The following is a 19,025-nucleotide window of genomic DNA, read 5'->3' as shown; positions in this document are numbered from 1 at the left end:
TTCCTGAAACCTTTTCTCCTATCAACAAATCTATTACGATTAGGAAGATCGTGCTTTCCAAAATGTGAGTTACCTGTTCATCTCATTTAATGATCTAAATTGAATGTTGCAGTTTGTTTTACTAATGATAGCTCTAACACGGCTCGGAGAGAGTATTATTCAAAAACAAAACCACAGATTCTAGACTGAGAGTGATCTAAATTCAAATCCAGAGATGCCGGGCAGTGAGTTAAACTCCCTGGGGTTTAGTTTTCTCAACAGCAGACGGGACATAAAACCTGAAGCTTAGCTTAAAGAGTTGGGCCAAACCAGGTGTCATTTCTCCCCCACTTCTCATGGTCAGAACTCAGTAAATAACAGCTATCATCGGTAGTGTAAAAGCCAGCATTAATAAAGTTTTTCCCCCAAATGGCCCACTGCTTCTATAACAGGAATATAATCAGCATAGTACTGTGATAATAGAGGTAAAACTCTCTTAATGATTATTAAATGATAGCAAATGTCTTCTCTTTTTTGAAATATGGGCTGGGAAAATACATTCTTTCGTGTGTAGCTGAAAGTTAAAAGTTTATAGGTCTTAGGAAGATAGATTCAATTGGATATTTTCTCTCTCTTTAATACAGAGTGTTTTTCATCGAAGGTGATGAGTAAAAAGTAAAGTTACGGTCATCTTCAGAGATGGGCACTCTATTATAATTACCGTTGACAGTAATACCTTATGCTTCCGAAGGGTTCCCAGTGTTCAAACCGCTCTCACATTGTCTTCTTTAACCTTCTCACTATCCGTGAAGGGCAAGGGTGGCTGTGAGAACTTACAGGTGAAAGCAATTTAGAGTAGAGACCAAATGGGTTATGCAAGGTCGATGCTGCTGACCCAGAGTCAGGGCAAAGCACCCAGGACTCCTGACTCCCAGTCGGGGCTATTTCCACTCCTCTGCACTCCCTAGATTTTGTTGGTAACTGCTCCGAACAGTGGTGTGGAGTGACGCTGCCCTGGAAAGTGGATCCCAGGTCCCGGATTCAAGTTGTACTCCCCAGGTAGAGTCCAGGCTTGACACCACGTCCTCGCACCTGAATTCAGTTCTTAGCTGCAGCTAAGAGAAAAGCAGCACCCCCGAATGATTCTGGTCCCCGGGGCCACATCAGCTCGTGTCTGGGAGGCTGGGCCCCGTGGTTTCTGCACAAGGCCTGCTGCCAGGCTGTCTGACATGGGATCCATTGGGTCCTTGATCATCTCTCAGAACTAGCTGCAGCTGGAAAGGCCAGAAGACGAAGCTATGGCATCTTCTGGACGAAAATGGCTTCTGAAATGCTGGCCTTGCTATTTCTAATCTCTGTGTTTCAGTCCACATGCCTGTGTTTCTCTCTTTAGCTTCTCACGCTCTAGTCTTCTTTCTCAGTACCAGTAGATCCAGGTTCAAAGATCTCTCTGTCTCTCTCTCACACGCATAGACACACACACACACACACACACACACACACACACACACACACACATTCAGCACGCATTCTTTGCTACCTTGTAGTGGCAAGGAAGGACCAGTGCTGAGCAGTAATGACTAAGTGGCCTGAGGTATTATATGGCTCTGAAATTTAGTCAATTGACTTTTTAAAACAGGAGCGTGAGAGTTCATACATTTAGAAAGCTTTGACTTCAAAGGGTAGGTATTCGACATTCAAACTGAAAGCCTTAAAACATGGCATCCCTTAAGCTTCCTCTCTTTATTTCCAGAAGCTTCTCTGGAAGGCAGAATACCCAATGCAAGACCTTGTCCCTGAGGACTGGGTTGTTTAGGCTCTTAAATCTCTATCCTACTAAGGGCTACCCACCCCCACTTCTTTATCTTTTTCTGTTTTTAATTGAGGCATAACGGACATGCAACATTGCATTAGTTTCAGATGTGTAACGTAATGATCGGTATTTGTATATATTGTGAAATGACCCCCACAGTAAGTCATTGACATCCATCACCATATGGACGTACAGAATTTGCCTTCCTGTGATGAGAACATTTAAGATTTACTCTCTTAGCAATTTTCAACTATGCAACACTCTATTCTTAACTGTAGTCCCCATGCTGAATATTACCATCCCCATGAATTACTTTTTTTTAATAACTGGAAAATTGTACCTTATGACCCCCTCTACCCATTTTGCCAGCCCCCTGCTCCTGCCTCTGGCAACCACCAATCTTTCTATCTGTATCTATGAGCTTGGTTTTGTTTTGTTTTGTTTTATTCTATGTATAAGGGAGATCATATAGTATTTGTTTTTTCTGTCTGACTTATTTCACTTAATATAATGCCCTTGTGGTCCATTCACATTGTTGCAAATGGCAAGATTTCATTTTTTTAATGACTGAATGATATTTCATTGTATATATACACATCTTCTTTATCCATGCGTTCACTGACAGACGCTTGGGTTGTTTCCATAGCTTGGCTATTGTAAATAATGCTGCAGTGAACATAAGGGTGCAGATATCTTCTCAAGTTAGTGTTTTCATTTTTTTTGGATAAATACCCAGAAGTGGAACTGATGAATCATATGGTATTTCTATTTTTAATTTTTTGAGAAACCTCTACTGTTTTCCACAGTGACTGCACCAATTCCCAATGCTTGGATTTTCTTTTCTCCACATCCTGGCCACACTTGTTACCTCTTATCTTTTTGATAACACCATTCTAACAGACATGAAGTGATCTCTCTCTCTCTCTCTTTTTTTTTCTTTTTTTGAGGCTTATTTATTTGAGAGAGAGAGCATGCGTGCGCATATGCCTGAATCGGGGGAGGGGCAGAGGGAGAGGATCTTCAAGTAGACTCCCCACTGAGCATGGAGCCCAACGCAGGGCTCTGTGTCACGACCCTGACATCATGACCTGAGCCGAAACCAAGAATCTGACGCTTAACCAGGTGCCGCGAGAGGTGATATCTTATAGTCATCTTTATTTGCATTTCCCTGATGATGAGTGCTGTTGAGTAGCTTTTCACGACCTGTATGCCATCCGTATGTCTTCTTTGGAAAAATGTCTATTCAGATCTTCTGCCCATTTTTTAAATGGGCAGAGGATTTTGTTTGCTTGTTTGCTATTCTGTGTATGAATTCTTACTATATTTTGGATGTTAACCCCTTATCAGATATATGATTTGCAAATATTGTCTTCCATTCCATAGGTTGCCTTTTCATTTTGCCGATGGTTTCTTTTGCTGGGCAGAAGCTTTTTAGTTTGAAGCAGTCCCACTTGTTGATTTTTGCTTTTGTTGCCTTTGCTTTTGTTATCAAATCCCAAAAATCATCACCAAGACTGATGTCACCACCTATGTTTTCTTTTAAGAAAGGAGTTTAATGGTTTCAGATCTTACACTCAAGTCTTTAATCCATTTTGAGTTAATTTTTGCGTGCATGTCATAAGATAGTGGTCCAGTTTCCTTCTTTTGCATGTAGCTGCCCGGTTTTCTCTGTATTATTTATTGAAGAGACTTTTCCCATTATATATTCTTGGCTCCTTTATTGTAAATTAAATGACTATATATGAGTGAGTTTGTTTCTGGGCTGTCTATTCTGTTATATTGATCTATGTGTCTGTTTTTATGCCGTTACTATACAGTTTCGATTACTATAGCTTTATAATATAGTTTGAAATCAGACAGCATGAGGCCTCCAGCTTTGCTCTTCTTTCTCAAGATTTCTTTTGCTATTCAGGGTCTTTTGTGGTTCCATAAAAATTTTAGGATTATTTGTTCTAGTTCTGTGAAAAATGCCATTGGAATTTTGATAGGAATTATTTGAATCTGTAGATCAGTTTGGGTAGTATGGCTATTTTAATAATATTAATCCTCCCAATCCATGAACATGGACTATCTTTCCACTTATTTATCTCTTCTTCAGTTTTTTTTCATCAGTATCTTATAATTTTCAGTGTATAGACCTTTTACTCCTTGGTTAAATTTATTCCTAGGTATTTTATTCTTTTTGATGCAGTTGTAAATGGGATTTTTTTCTTAAATTTTCTAATAGTTCATTATTAGTGTATAGAAAGATGACAGATTTCTGTGTATTGATTTTGTATCCTGCAATTTACTAAACTCATGTATTAGTGCTAACCACCCACTTCTCTATCTTGAGTGTACACACGAAGGCTGTGTGTTGGGTGGGGATGCAGTGTGCGAGGAAGGAAAGGAAAAGAAGAATTACTTTTATATCCTGTTAGGAATTGGGGAGAGAAAACCTGCCAGGAGGAAAAACTGAAGGGTACTTTTAAAGTATGGTGAATTTGAGACAGAAGAGTTATAAGAGGGAAGAATGATTTGTGTTTTCTTTCACTCAGTAAGGACTTTTTGGTACAGGCACTGAACCAGGCCACTGTATGCACACTTATTGAACTTGAACCATAATAGGAAAGAACAAACAAAATTACAATTTATTTTTATGGATAAGCAGAAATGAGGAGGCCTCACTGGTATTGATGGAGATTGGTGGTGGGTCACAGAGGATGGATTTGGAGTCCTTCTGGATAAGATGAAGTTAATATGTGAAGAACAGTAGGATATTTTCAGCAAGAACAAAGACCATGAGGCAAGCAAGAGCTTTGTGTGTTCACAGAACTGAAAGTTCAGTTTGGTTCCAGTGAATACAGAAAGAGTGGCCCATGATGTGTTGGTGAGCTGGTGGGGACCAGACCACAGATGACTTCCTAGAGCATAGCCATGGTTACATATTTAGGCTTTGTCTCTAATGAAATGGGAGAGCACTGATGGGTTTTAAGTAAGGGAGTGATATGATGACTTTATGTGTTACAAATATTTCTCTGGTTGCTGTATGCAGAATACACTGGAATAAAGCAAGAGTGGAAATTGATAGATTAGAAAGGAAATATTTGAATAAAAGATCGATGGAGGCTCAGGTGAGGGTTTGGTAAGGTAAAGAAGGAAACAAGACTTGAAATGACAGGACTTGCTGATGGCCTGGATGTGAGAGAATCTGCTTAATTTTGGTTTTGAAACTGCTGGTTGCATTTACTGAAATAGAACATTTGGGCTTGAACACATCAAGTTCCTGTGAGCAATTTAAAGATGAGCCCAGCAGGAAGTTAGATATGCATACTTGGGGCTCTGAGGAGAGGACTGGAAACATATATTGGGGAGTTCTCAGCTTACAGATGATTTACAGCCATGGGAATGGATGAGATGATGAAGGAAATATCCAGTGCCAGGAATGTCCATGTACAATAGTCTCTACCCACATATGGTAGAGGAACACAACGGGCAACATTTCCAGCCTTTTCCCGAGGAGGAAGACAGATTAGAGCGGAAGGAGCATTCCACAAAGGAAAGGTTGATTACGTGGGCTGAATATGGCTGGGAGGTCAAACGAACACAATGAGGGCAAAAGAGATCACTGGTTTTGCAATATGGAGGTCACTGGTGAGATAATCAGAGACTAGGTTTAGGATGGATAGAAGTTAGGAGGGAGTGGAAAAAATATCCGTAGTTCTTTAGAGAAGATTAGCCTAGAAGGAAACCTGAAAATGGAGTGGCACTTGCTACTCTGCGTTCATCAATGTATTTGTCTTAAGCAGTTCCCGCATGTTATTCGCTTCTTGTGGCCGGTCTGACAAATTCCCACAAACTTGGCAACTGATAAAATACAAATTTATCCTTGCATTGTCCTGAAGTCCAGACGTCTGAAATCAGTGTCACCGGGCCCAAATCAAGGTACTGGCACTTTGTGCTCCCTCTGGAGGCTCCAGGGAAGAAATCTATTCCTCTTCTCTTCTGTCTTCTGGTGGCTGTTGGCAGTCTCTGGGTTGTGGCCTCACCACCTGTCTCTGCCTCAACGGGCACACTGCCCTTCTCTTCTTCCATAGTGCCAACTCTCCCCCTACCTCTCTCTCAATAGGCTCCTTGTGATTGCATTTAATCCAGGAGCACTGCCATATCTCAAGATGCCCAACTTCCTCATACCTGCAAAGGCCTAGTTTCCTTATAAGGTGACATTTACACGTTCCCTGTACTTTTCAGGGCCGTTATTTGGCCTGCGATACTGGCCTAGGTCACTAACTCATTCCTGAGACTCTGAAGTTATTTGTTTGTAGAGTTGATGATTTTTAGGTACATCACACTTCTAACTCCAGGATTTCTTGGGATTTAAAAACTTCTATTGAAATACGTAAATGTACAATACCTTTTTCATAGATGGATCGTGGTTATTAACTTCTAATTATTATTTGAGACAATACATAAACATAACTTTCAAAAAGAAGTTCAGCTAATAGTTAACAATGGGAATGGACTTTTCTTATTAACATTGCCATTGTTAAGTACCAAGTTCAATCTTTATGAATTCTAAATAAATAAGAAGTGAATGATTAAAATGAGTGAGACAGATACATAATGCAGTGTTACTATGTTGACCTTGGTGGTTCTAAATTTATTCCTACAGACATTATTTAATATGAATAACTAAATTATTTTAGCTTTAGGTAATTTAATAAAATAATTTATATGAGTACATCAATAGAGAACCATAAATTATACATGTGTGTGGTTTTAAATAGATCCACTTAAATGCCTATATTTGGTGTTAAATATATTCAGAACTCTGTCTATGCTGTCCTTACATCTAGGCTCGCCCCTACTCATCCTTTGGGATATACTCATCCTTTGGGATATAGTTATTTGGGACCTCCTCCAAGCAGCATTTCCTGCATCATTCAAAATCATAATTCCCTGTGCCTTAATGTTACTTTGCCTGTCTCATGACTCTGTCTACTCCCAAAAGGCTGTCTCTGATTTAGATTGGAACCCCCTGCACCTGGCACTTTTTTTTTTTTTTAACTCTGGGCAGAGCTGGGTCCTGGCTACTTTGTGCCACCATTCTTGAGCAGAAACTTGGAGACAAGCAGAACTGCTAACCATCTGCCTGGATTCTCTCCCTCTTCCAGCCATTCCCACCCTCCCCATCTCATCACGCAGACACTCAACAAAGTACATCTCAGGGGTAGCTATCCTTTTTAATTTAGCAGTTTTCAACAACATAGACTTTTCACACAATAAAAACTAATTTTTAAACAATAGTCTTTTGTGTATGTACTTCTTTATAAAAGCAAATTTTGCTCACTTTACTGGCTTTGTTTTTTTTTTTTTTAATTAGCTTGTTTTTGACAAATAATTCACCAATGTAAATGAAATCCATTCAAGCCAAATGCACTCCTTTTCCCCAGGGCCTCGTTCCTAAAACAACTTCCAGACCTTTAAGGAAGTACTTTCAAACACTGAAATCATGGAGAAAACATGACACAAAACATATTTAAAGACTGAACTCCTTTGAGCATTTAATCGTGTGGCCCTGGTCACAGATGCCACACCCCTGGCCAGCCTCCTCTTCACACAGACCATCACCTCATACTCTGAATCAAGTGGAGAACTTTTTCCATTTTAAGATGGTTCAAATGCGGAGTTTACCGGTGAGCAAGAGTTGCAGGGACACACATTTCCCAGATACCGCTTAGAAATTGTCATTGCCTACTGTGTCCACACACATTTTTTCCATTTAAATAATTTCAAAAACCCTATTTTCAGCATCCATTTAGCTTCAAAGCTATTTGCTTTAATTGTAGCCAGAGACAAAGTAGAGGGAGGCCATTTTAGGCCAATGTGGCCCTGCCTGTACCAACACTTTAATCATCAAGCCTGTCATCAGATGCGATGTACTCACCACTGGATGAAGTGGGGTTCCTGGAAACATAAATTGCATCTGCTGGGCAAGCATCGCTGCAGCAGTTTTTTGCTGGATCAAATTGTTCCTCCCATTAATTTCTAGTTGAGTTTTTAAATGTGTTGGAGGATGAAGATACTTGCAGTTCTCTCTTGAACAACGGCCCTGTAAAACGAATGTTTGGTTTTAGGACTGTTAGGAGTAGCTGTCATCTATTGTCAACTATCTCACAATTGCTCCATGTATAACAAAGGTAAGAATCCCGTGCGTGCGTGCGTGCGCACTCATGTTGGAACATACAACAGGAATATACAAGGTGTGAATCTGGTATTAGATGATTATCAACCTTGCTCAAACCTGTTTGGCAGGGAGGCTTCCTGGGATTTTTTGCTGTTTTTCTTTCTAATGGGTTCCAACTCTGCCAACACACTCTAAAGAAATCTGAGTGCTAGGAGTAAAGGCAGACCTTTCTCCTAGGAGGTGTGGAAGGCAACCAGAGGAGCATTTTTATGGGGACTTATCAAAAGGACTCTTTGAACTTGCTCTATGTTGGCTTGTGCATGCTGGAGTGATGACTAAATATGAATGATTACGTGCTGAATTTGCACAATAGTGACAGTAATAAGAACTTCTTGAAATGCATGTTCCAGATTGGCTGAAGATATCCCTAGTTCAATCACTGAAGAAGAGGCAGTGGTCATACAGGAGTGGATATTTCTTGGTAATAGATGCAGTAGTGAAAATTCCAGGCATAAACTCAGATAATTACCTGCAGCTAATAAGTTTTTGGTACACCAAAGCTGGTTACCCGATGTCCCTGCCCCACTCCCATGACAGTTGTATCAAATTTAATGTCACAATATGACACAGTGAAGAGTGTTTATGGCTAAAGTAATATTTGGCGTTACAGTTGGCACAGCAAAAAAAATTAATTAGGTGACAGGTGTGCATACAACCAGTCCTGAAGAGTAATCGCAAATGTAAGGTTCATACTGAATTCCCACGTTTTCAAAATTACCAACTGAGAGAATCATGTTGATGTGTGAATTATGCAATTTCTGGAAAAAGAAGAGCAGACTGTGCTAACCAGTGTGAGTATTATCATTCCCTAAAGAATTAGTTTATTTGCAACCAAGAAAAGAGAATATGGGTTTGTTTACCAGATATAAAAATAATTTTAAACGGCAAGCTTGGTGGTACTGGGGAAACAAATTTGTTTGTAGTCATCCTAATTCTAAACATCTGGAGTTCTCACTCCGTGTCCCGCTAATTTCAGCTGCACTTTTGGCAGTGTGGGCTCCCTCTCCAGCATGAACCCTCCCCCGCCGCAGTGGAGAAGGGCAGATGTCAGTGGCAGGCTCGGTCCTGGTGGTCTGGGCCCATCAACCGATGCTGTCCCAAGGCTGTACTATTATTAGCATTACAGGTCGTGTCACCCTCTGCAGGTAGGACACCGGGCAGGTACTAGGGACATCAAAAGGAATCGGCCACATTTCTGTTAATAAAATTCTATAACAATGGTTACAGGTCAGTATGTCTCCTTAGTCTCAAGCTCATATTTTGAATGTGTCCTGCAGCTTCCTATGTGAGCCATCCCAGGTCAGCCACTGGAAGGCTGTTATAAAGACACAGGTAAACTGGAACCACAATGAAAAATAATCTAAATCCAAGAGCCCTAAGAATCTTTCTCCTTCTCTCTCCATCTACTTGTCTCTGCAGTTTTGGGGGGGGGGGTTAGTTTTTATCCTAACTTTCCTTTGCACTTTGTTTTGTGATGTCCTCCCTTGACAATTGCTGAGTTTGCTAAGAGCAAACCTCCAAGACGCGTGCGTATTGGGTCAGCTCCTACAACACAGGCGTGTGACTGGTCCCTGGATTGGCTGCCTGTCAGCCAAGTATCCAAATACACGCGTATCATCTATGATGGGAGGTGGTTCATGGGATACGAGATGTAGCTACTGACCATCAGCACGGGTGGGAGAGGATTAAACAGGATGACATTTCTCGTACAGAAAATATGCACCCCAGACTTCTGACAACCTCAATCCATGCTCTCTTTAGGCACAATCACTTCACCTGGAGGTTGACACCCAGAAAGGCTCAGGTCTACAAGATACCCGTATAGGCCTGTGTGCACAAACATACAGCCGGCCCTAAGGAGGGGATTTGGAAAAGAATTCCATCCAATGGTGATGGAATCTGTGAAATATCCAGACCTCTACCAGTTCGACTCTTTAGTTTTGCTTATTCATATAACTGTCCCTTTGATTCACTAGTCTTCGAATGTAATCCTTTGTAGCTACACATAAAAATTTCCATTAGGCCAGAAAAATATGGTTTTCTTGTAAATGCTATTATCTTTTGATACAATTGGGACACTTAAGGAACTGTATAAACTATTTTCAGCCAAGAGAACATGATTTACAGCACTGAATTAGTAATTTATTGATGGAACCTTCTTTTTCATGAGAATTAATGCAATTTCCTAGTGTCCTTACTTACATACTCGGAGTAAGGCATGTTATGGATCACCCACATGCCAGACAATCTATACATGGCTATCTCATTTTCCCCGTACAACAGCTATAATGGTACCTATCTTACAAAATAGCAAATGGGCTCAGAAATATTAAGGAACCTTTCTGAGGTCATGTAATTGGTAAGTGGTAGAGCTAGGTTCTAAATTGATGTCTACCTGACCCAACTACATCACTACACCAAGCTATTTATTAGCAATAGCTAAAATCTAGAGAGATAACAATTTAGTGCTATCCTTGATACAATAATATGGTGTATACATATTATATAATAATAAGGATACATAATACAATTTAAAATATAGTAAAATATATATGAGAATTTGGGAATGGAAAAACATTATTTGCCTAGGTCTATCCCTCTGTAGGGGGTAGAGAAATAGTTACGCTCACAGGCTCTGGAGGCAGACTCCTGGGCACATAACTTGGTTCTGCTCTTTCCTACCTGTGCAACTTTGAGCAAACTCTTGAATTTCTTGTGCATCAGTTCTTTTTTATCTGTACACTAAAAACCATGAATTGTGTTTTCTCTAAGGGCTGTTGTGGGATTTAATGAATTAATCCACGCACAAAGTTTAGAGGTACATACACCGGGTATGTAGTAAGCATTGAGTAAATGTTGTTAATATTACCAGAAAAGGAGAAAATATTTGTATATGATATTTTGTTTACAAGAAGTGCAGACCACAGATTTAGTTGTATTTTGTGGCTTTTCAGTTCTTCCGTAGAACAGAGTTTTCCTTCAAAACATGAAGAAAGCTACTTAATGATACTTATTCAAATATCTTATATTTAAAATTATTTTCAATTCTCTGGGGTATTTCTGCAAGTATGCACATTTAAAGAAACAGCCCTGGGGTATGTGGGTGGCCCCGGTCATGATCTCAAGGTCATGGGATCAAACCCCATGTCAGGCTCCCTACTCAGAGGGGAGTCTGCTTGTTCCTCTCCCCCTGCCTCCCCCCACTTTGCTCTTGCTCTCTCACTAATAAATAAATAAAATCTTAAAAAAATACTAAAAAATAAACAGCCCTGCACCATAGTTTAATCTAGTATTAATATTGGGAAGTGTGTCGCACCATGGATGTTTGAGGCATACTAATTGAAGAACTGGGAAACTCTAGGCTGAGTTTTAGTAAAGGATCCTACAGGACTCTAAAATCCTAAAGGAAAAGCAACTGTCAAAATATAACGAGCTATTTGACACAGTAAACAATTTGTAAGGAAGTTTTTGTGAAGGCGTAAGATTTGTCAGGATACGCATCATCGCACAGAAACTGCTGATTATCATGGCAAGTTGTCATAACTGAAACGGAGAGGGCAGCATGCAGAAATGTAAAGTGTCTTTGTACATCATTGTAAAACAACACAGCAGCAGCGTCAAAAGTAGTATCTCCCGATTTTAGTCTAAGAAATAAAGATAAAAATGTCTTGGAAGAGTCTTCCTGTGGCCTCTAGGATTGTTTCTTGTTTTATTTCAACTCTCCCTCCCTTTTAGGTCTTGGTTAAACACTGTGTCTGGGAAAGTGAGAGAAGTAGGGTCCGGCCTCTAGAGAAGAGGACTGCGCGGTTTCTGTGGGTTGGGGATGGGAGGGTGCCATGGCGGAGTCCATGTGGAGAGTCTTCTGGAAACGAAACACGGGAGCCCAGGCGAAGGCAGGCAGATGGGCCCATGCAAGGGGCCACTGTGGGGATCAAACTCCTGAGGACATCAGGCCTTCAGGTGCTTTGCCCACCCCCGGTAGTATGGAGATCGCAAGTGGTCTGGGTCACACTCACCATTGTCCTTGGTGTACTTCTGGGCTAGGATCTCATTCATTCACTCATTCAACAAGTGTTTATTGATATCTTACCATGTGTGTGCCAGGCATGGTGACGAGAGTGGGTTAGACAAAGCCAGGCAAACAGAAGCCACGCGGCCTACCTTCCTGAAGCCTGCGGTCTAGCACTGAAGATGTATGTTAGCCAAATAACGACACAGATAAATGTATAAACTGTGATACGTGTTCCGAGGAGAATGCTGAGAGAAGGTGGCGGAAGATGGTCAAAATTGAGACTGGGGGGTCAGGGAAGGATGCTGAAAAAGTGACATTAAACTGGGACCCAAAAGATAAGAAGGAACATGGCAAGGCAGTGAGCGGTACCCGTGTGTGTGTGTGTGTGTGTGTGTGTGTGTGTGTGTGTGTTGAGGGGAGAGAATACGAAATGAGAATGAGAGGAAGAGAATGTGCAAGGAGAATGTCCTAGGTGAATGTACCATCCAGGGACATGCATGAAGTTTCCCGAGGCTGCAGTATGGAAGGGGGTGCGCGTTGGAGCCAGGGTGAGAAAATAGGAAACAGGAGCAGACTGGAGCCAAGGTAAGGGGTTTGAACGTCACTGCCACGGAGTTTTTAAGTAGGAGCAGAGAATCATTTTAGTCTAGCTCGGTGCAAAATTGCACCCTGATTATTAGATTTCAAACTACTTTTATTTACTACTTTCTCTACTTTCATTATAGTTCGCATTGTTTGGAGACCACTTATTTAAAAACAAAAGCAGAATTCTGTCAGAGTCTACATAGAATGTGTGCATTATTTTTCTTCAAAAATAATCTCTATTTCAGGAATATTTAGATTAGGAAGGATGGTTAGAGGTAAAAATGTCACACCGAAGTAAGTTTATTCAAGCAAGCGACCATGGAGAATTCGAATACAGAGGACCCATGTCGATTCTCACCAGAACATGGAAAGATGCTAAACTGTAATCTGTACTTGGCAGAACAACAGATCAGATCCATCGGAGTTACATGGCCATTACATTCCATGGTGTGGGATCGAGTAAATGGAGACTTGGCTAAGACAAGATTTCAGAATCAGGTCGGTGTGAGGGGGGAAAAAAAACATAATTGGAAAATGAGATTTTCTAGATGCTTATTTTAAAACAAGTAATTTTTAGAACCTTTTTCTAGTCTGCTCCTAATTGAAAAAGTCAATTAAAATATGGAAGCCGAAAAGAAAACAGATTAATTAGGAGATTGTTAAAAGGATTAACAACAGGCGTTTTTGCCCACAGGAAGAGCTGACAGAATACAACCCACTCGTTTTCCATGGGAAAAGCTATGGATTTTATAGGATGTACAATTCAAACAGTTAATAGGCCCCTGCTATTGGGGATCATTTGAATTGGGTCTTGGCGTGGGCTGAGTCATTGATTAGCAGCCTCTAAAAATGTCCTCCTGGGGGAGAATAATTCCAGCCGGAGTCCGGGGTCAGCGTCCAACCTACTGAATTCTTCCCCCTGCAGCTGGGTCTTGGACACTCGGTGTTTCCAGTACATGATAGTGTTTCGGAGTTAGCGGGCCAGGAGCTGGAAGTGCAAGTGTGGACTCTGGTGACTGATGGCAGGTGCATGTGCTGAGAGTGGCCTGCAGGGACCCTTTGAGTCCAGGAGTCTGCCTTGGACCCCAAAGCTGGCCATGGAAGAGGCCCTCAGGTTCCTCTGCATTCCATGCACGTGAGACCAGCTTAACGAACTCCTGATGTGACAACAGATTCTCGTCCTGGAGTTACATTCCGGAGACCTGGCCTGTCTGGGACCCTCTCTTGGAGAAGAAGTCTGAACTCGTGGTAAAGGGAACAGCCTCTCCCTGGACTACTCTGGCTTGGAATCCAGCTCTGCTGTTCTTGCCATGGGGCTCTGTGGCCTTGCGCTGTCACAGCTACAACACGGGGATAGCAATGGTTCCTACCTCTAGACTTTGGTAAAGATGAAGAGTGAATGCGCGTGAAGCGTTTGAGCAGTTTCTGGCACACAGCGAGCCCTCTGGAAGGTTTTGATATTATTACTCTTACCATCCTCATCCTCATCATCACTTATACTATGAGCACCTTTGCTGCATTGTAGAGAAAAAGAAATGGTATTAAAAACCACCTCTTTAATCCTCGTTCAGTTCCTCGATCCCCGAGCTCCCAGGAGCTATGAGGCTCTTTAACCCTCCGGTACTCTTGTTCTCACAATCAATGCCAACACGGGCCGTTTCTCTCTTCAGAAGAGCCTCAGATCTGGTTCTCTGATATTTTTCCTGCTCTAACCTGCCAGGGCTGATTGACATGGCATGACTCATCTAGAATTTAAAGCAAATATGCATTACAGTGGGAAAATCCTGGAATTCTGGTTGTGGGTTCATCCCCAAATGGTTATATGAACTTTTACAAATCATGACAATGGTCTGTGTCTCAATTTTCTCGTCTGTCAAATGGGTGCATTCATATTCCCATATCTCCGCTCCTTCCTGCTGGCTGTGACAGCTTGAGAGAGAGCAGATGTTGCTCGGGAAACATCGTAATTTGCTCTACACTGTCGATTCCACGTCTCTTTCCTCTTAAATGTTCCTCATCTAGGAAAAGGGGAAAGCTACACATACCAAGAGTTACAGTAAAGAGTGACACCAGGGATTAGGTGGCAACAGTCCCGGCATGTTCTGAGAACAGTTGAGAAGTCTATGTGACAGACAAGGCACGAGGCACCCCAGCAGAAGCGGCGAATTAAGTCAAAATTGATTAAGTCTAGGAGGATTTATTAAGTACCTACAGTGTACACAGCTTGAAAGTGAGAAATTCAATCAAACAGACCACGTTTTGGCCCTTGTGACATAGAAGTTGTCCAGCAGACGTTTCTAAGGGACTGAACTCGCTGGTTGAGTCACAGCCTACAGGTTCAGAGACTCTCAAGTTTTTTTCAGAGTGGGGGGGAGGTGGGGGAGTGGAAGAAAGGCCTTGATTTGACCAGGGGAGCAGATTTATATTAGTGTATCATTTTAATGGGTCTAAGTCAGGTGGCAAAAGGCTGAGTTTAACATTTGGCCTGAACCTTCTCTTCCTTCTGCAGCACATTTCCGGAAGGATATGGGCAAGTGAAAGTGTAGGGGAATAAAATGGTTATTCACATCAGGGCCTAATTTATAACATTAACTATGCAGCCGATATAGCTGTACTCTAAGGCAAGTGACAGATTAGGCTTTTAAGCTTCTTTTGAATTTAAATAAACTAATTGAACCACATGAGCTCCTTGTAGTATTAGTTCCAACTACATAATAGAGCAAATAAAATACAACCACAGAAGGACTGTGGAATTAGAGGAAACTGAATTCGGGGAATCACTATAAGCAAATGATAACCAGAACTTCCATCAAAATGAACAGTTGCCCGGATCGTCAATATTATGTACGCATTTAAAATAAGCACTTTCTGTTTATTAGTAATTTAGCTCAATTTACATTACAACTCATCTTTTATAGTCTTTTGGTCAAGAGCATAAAACACTATACTTATTAAAGACAGATGAAAAAGGGCACATTTACGATCTGATCTTCCCTTTTTCTGGGGAGGGTTCCTTTATCTCCCGCTCCCACGGGATGGAGGAAACGTGTAGGAAGATCTAGGGAAGACTGGAGAAGTGGCCAGATGGGGAAACTAGGGGAAAATCACAAATGCTGATAGGCAGTTACCAACACCTCCGTTTTTCCCCACCGCCAACGCCAGCCGAGGGCACAGCTATGAGGTGGGGGCAGGGGATGAAGTCCGAAGCATGGGCAGCAGATGACTGGCCCAAGCGATAGTGGGAGCTGTAGTTTAGTTTGCTTTCTCTTTCCAGAAAACCACCGGAACCAGCATTACCTGTCATTCCACTGCTGCACCTGGCCTCTGGGGTGACACCCAGAGCCCTCCCCCAGCGCTAATGCTTTTAACTCTTCTTAGAGAGTGGGTCAAATGCTTATGGGTTTTCCCATCTCTAGATAATACGTTTAGGGCCATTTGTTATCAACAGAGGGCTGGACACCTTAGGGTCGTCAGCAGTGCTTTGTAAATAGATTTGGGACTCATGCACCACTATGGTGATGCAACTGCCCCTTTCCTTGTTTCTTTCTTTTTTTTTTATTTTTAGTTTTTAATTTATTTTTTTAATAATAATTTTTTATTATATTATGTTAGCCACCATACAGTACATCCCTAGATTTTGATGTAAAGTTCCATGATTCGTTACTTGTGTATAACACCCATTTAAAAATAATTAATATATAGTGTTAATATTAGTTTCAGAGGTACAATATAGTGATTCAACACTTCTGTACATACTCAGTGCTCATCACGGTGTACTCTTAATTCCCTTCACCTGTTTCAACCATCCCTCCCACCCCCTCACCCCCCAGCTCCCCCACTGGCAACCATGTTTATTCTCTGTATTTAAGAATCTGGTTTTTTTTGCTTGTCTTTTTTCTTTCTTCCTTTCTTTCTTTCTTTCTTTCTTTCTTTCTTTCTTTCTTTCTTTCTTTTCTCTTCCTTTCTTTTCTTTCTTGAATTCCACATATTGGTGAAATCATATGGTGTTTGTCTTTCTCTGACTATTTTACTTGGCATGATACCCTCTAGGTCCAACCATGTTGTTGCAAATGACAAGAGTTCATTCTTTTTTATGGCTGAGTAATATTCCACTGTAGATCTGCACCACATCTTCTTTAGCCACTCACCTATCAATTGACACTTAGGTTGTTTCCAAAACCTGGCTATGGTAAATAATGCTACAGCAAACAGAGGGGTGCATATATCTTTTTAAACTTCTGTTTTTGTTTTCTTTGGGGAAAAACCCAGTAGTAGAACTATTGGATTGTATGGTAATTCTAGTTTTAGTTTTTTAAGGAACCTCCATTCTGTTTTCCACAGCTGCACCAGTTTGCATTTCCACCAACAGTGTCAGAGGGTTCCTTTTCTCCACATCCTAACCAATACCTATTGTTTCTTGTGCTTTTGATTTTAGCCATTCTGACAGGCGTGAGGTGATATCACATTGTGGTTTTAATTTGCACTTCCCTGATGATGATTGATGTTGAGTATCTTTTCATGTGTCTGTTGGCCATCTGTACGTCTTCTATAGAAAAAGAAATCTATTCAGGTCCTCTGCCCATTTCTTAAATTGGATTATTATTATTATTATTGGTATTGAGTTGTATAGGTTTTTTATATATTTTGGAGAGTGACCCCTAATTGGATATATCATTTGTGAATACCTTCTCCCATTCAGTAGGTTGCTTTTTTGGTTTGTTGATGGTTTCCTTCATTGTGACGACTGCCTTCTTCCTTCAAACACTACTGGTAAGTGCCATTAAGTCCTAACTTTATAACCATTTTAGGGGCCAAACATAAAAACTGACACATGAGGAAGAGAGACAAAGAGGGCTGATTATTTGTAGTTCGCCATTTCAAAGCACGTTTACATCTTTATTTTTTAATGGATTTAGGTTGCCATGCAGTTTTAGTTTCTCGTACCATTTTTGTCTTGTGATTGGAAAGAGCTGTCTGTCATATTTAATTCAGGAGCCACACCCTGTTTTTACTGGGCTTTTCCATTCAGATGTTAACTGAAAATGTGCCAATTAAGAGAAATCAGTGACACCAAAAATTGCCCCTGTGTTCTTGAGCGATTTAATGAAACTAATTTCTGGGCGTCAGATGCTTCATTTGAAAATTATTTTATCTGACTGGAAGGTGAATGTCTTTGGTCACAGAGATACATCGGTGAGTGTAGATTGTGAGAAAATATCAACAGAAAACCAGGTTAGCGGCTGTTTGACTTCAGGGTCTAGATTTCCTAACGTCACGTTCGTAGATGTGTGCATTGCCATGGCCGTGTGCAACAGCAGCTCTATGAAATATTAATATCACAGCAGTAGAATTTTCCTGTGGGGAAGGGCACACGTTTCTCGTCTATTTATTATACTTCTCCTCAAAGCCCAGCAGTACAGGGACCCTTACACAGAGGGCACTCCATGCATATTATCAAATGATCATCCTTTCTTCTCGTTGACAAATCCTGCTGAGCCCCTTCTATGTGCCAAGCCCTGTGATATGTATTTTTTAGAGAGAGAGAGAGAGAGAGAGAGAGGGCGAACAGGGGAAGGGGCAGAGGGGGAGGGGAGGGAGAGAGACAATCTTAAGCAGGCTCCACTCCCAGCATGGAGCCCCCCAAGGGCTCAGTCTCATGACTCTGATCATGACCTGAGCTGAAATCAAGAGTCGGATGCTTTACCGACTTCATCAGCTTATCCGGTTGGATGTATGTGGAGGGGGAGGTGGGTAGGGAGGAAGACTTGGCCATTTGGAAAATTAAAACAAGCCGGGCTCATCCACAATCACTCTGCAGGAGTTAAATTCCTGAAGCCTTATAAAGGCCTTCACACAGCACCTGGAACAAAGTAAATGCTCAGTAAATGCTGGCTGCTATTTTTACTCTCATTGGTTCTTGCTGATTCCAGAAGCTGGCCACTTCTTAAATAAGTGACATTTTCCCAAAGACATAAAATGTTACTATACATCTTCTGTTGTCAGAGTCTTTTCAGTCTGATCTGTAAACTGAGCGGTGAATCACCTCTCCCCTCACTGAGGTCTTCCTGGAATCAGGACACAGGTAGACCATCAGCCTCAATGGCTGGTATTTAGGGGAGACGCTCCTGTCCAGCTGTGCCATTTATCCAGAGACGGGAAGTACTTCTGTCCCAGTTAGAAAACAGCCGCTGCCCCAAGCTTGTGGAGTATCAGGTGTTTTCTCCACTTCTTTGGTTGCTCTGGCCACTCCCTCGAATCCCAACACCTCCTCCCCCCAACACACACACACAGACACTCTCTCTCTCTCTCTCTTTCTCTTTCTCTCCCTCTCTCTCTCTCTCCCTGGAATCAAAGTGTTAAATCCCACACAGTAGGGGGTCTTCCTGACCCAGTTCTCCTGCAGTCTGACT

At 41.5% G+C, this 19,025-nt stretch overlaps 1 protein-coding gene across 1 annotated transcript in view; it reads right to left on the bottom strand.

Moving 5' to 3' along the window:
• Positions 1-19,025, bottom strand: part of MBNL2 (muscleblind like splicing regulator 2) — a 155,151-nt gene that overhangs the window by 47,034 nt on the left and 89,092 nt on the right. The window contains exon 3 of the mRNA XM_040623938.1: positions 7,719-7,883. Within this exon, the coding sequence (XP_040479872.1) occupies positions 7,719-7,883 (165 nt within the window). The remainder of the gene's footprint in view (positions 1-7,718; positions 7,884-19,025) is intronic.

The sequence above is a fragment of the Ursus maritimus genome, unplaced genomic scaffold, assembly GCF_017311325.1.
Source record: "Ursus maritimus isolate PB19 unplaced genomic scaffold, ASM1731132v1 scaffold_10, whole genome shotgun sequence".
Taxonomy (NCBI): domain Eukaryota; kingdom Metazoa; phylum Chordata; class Mammalia; order Carnivora; family Ursidae; genus Ursus; species Ursus maritimus.
The sequence above is the reverse complement of the archived record's forward strand: the minus strand, read 5'-3'. Positions and strand labels throughout refer to the sequence as shown.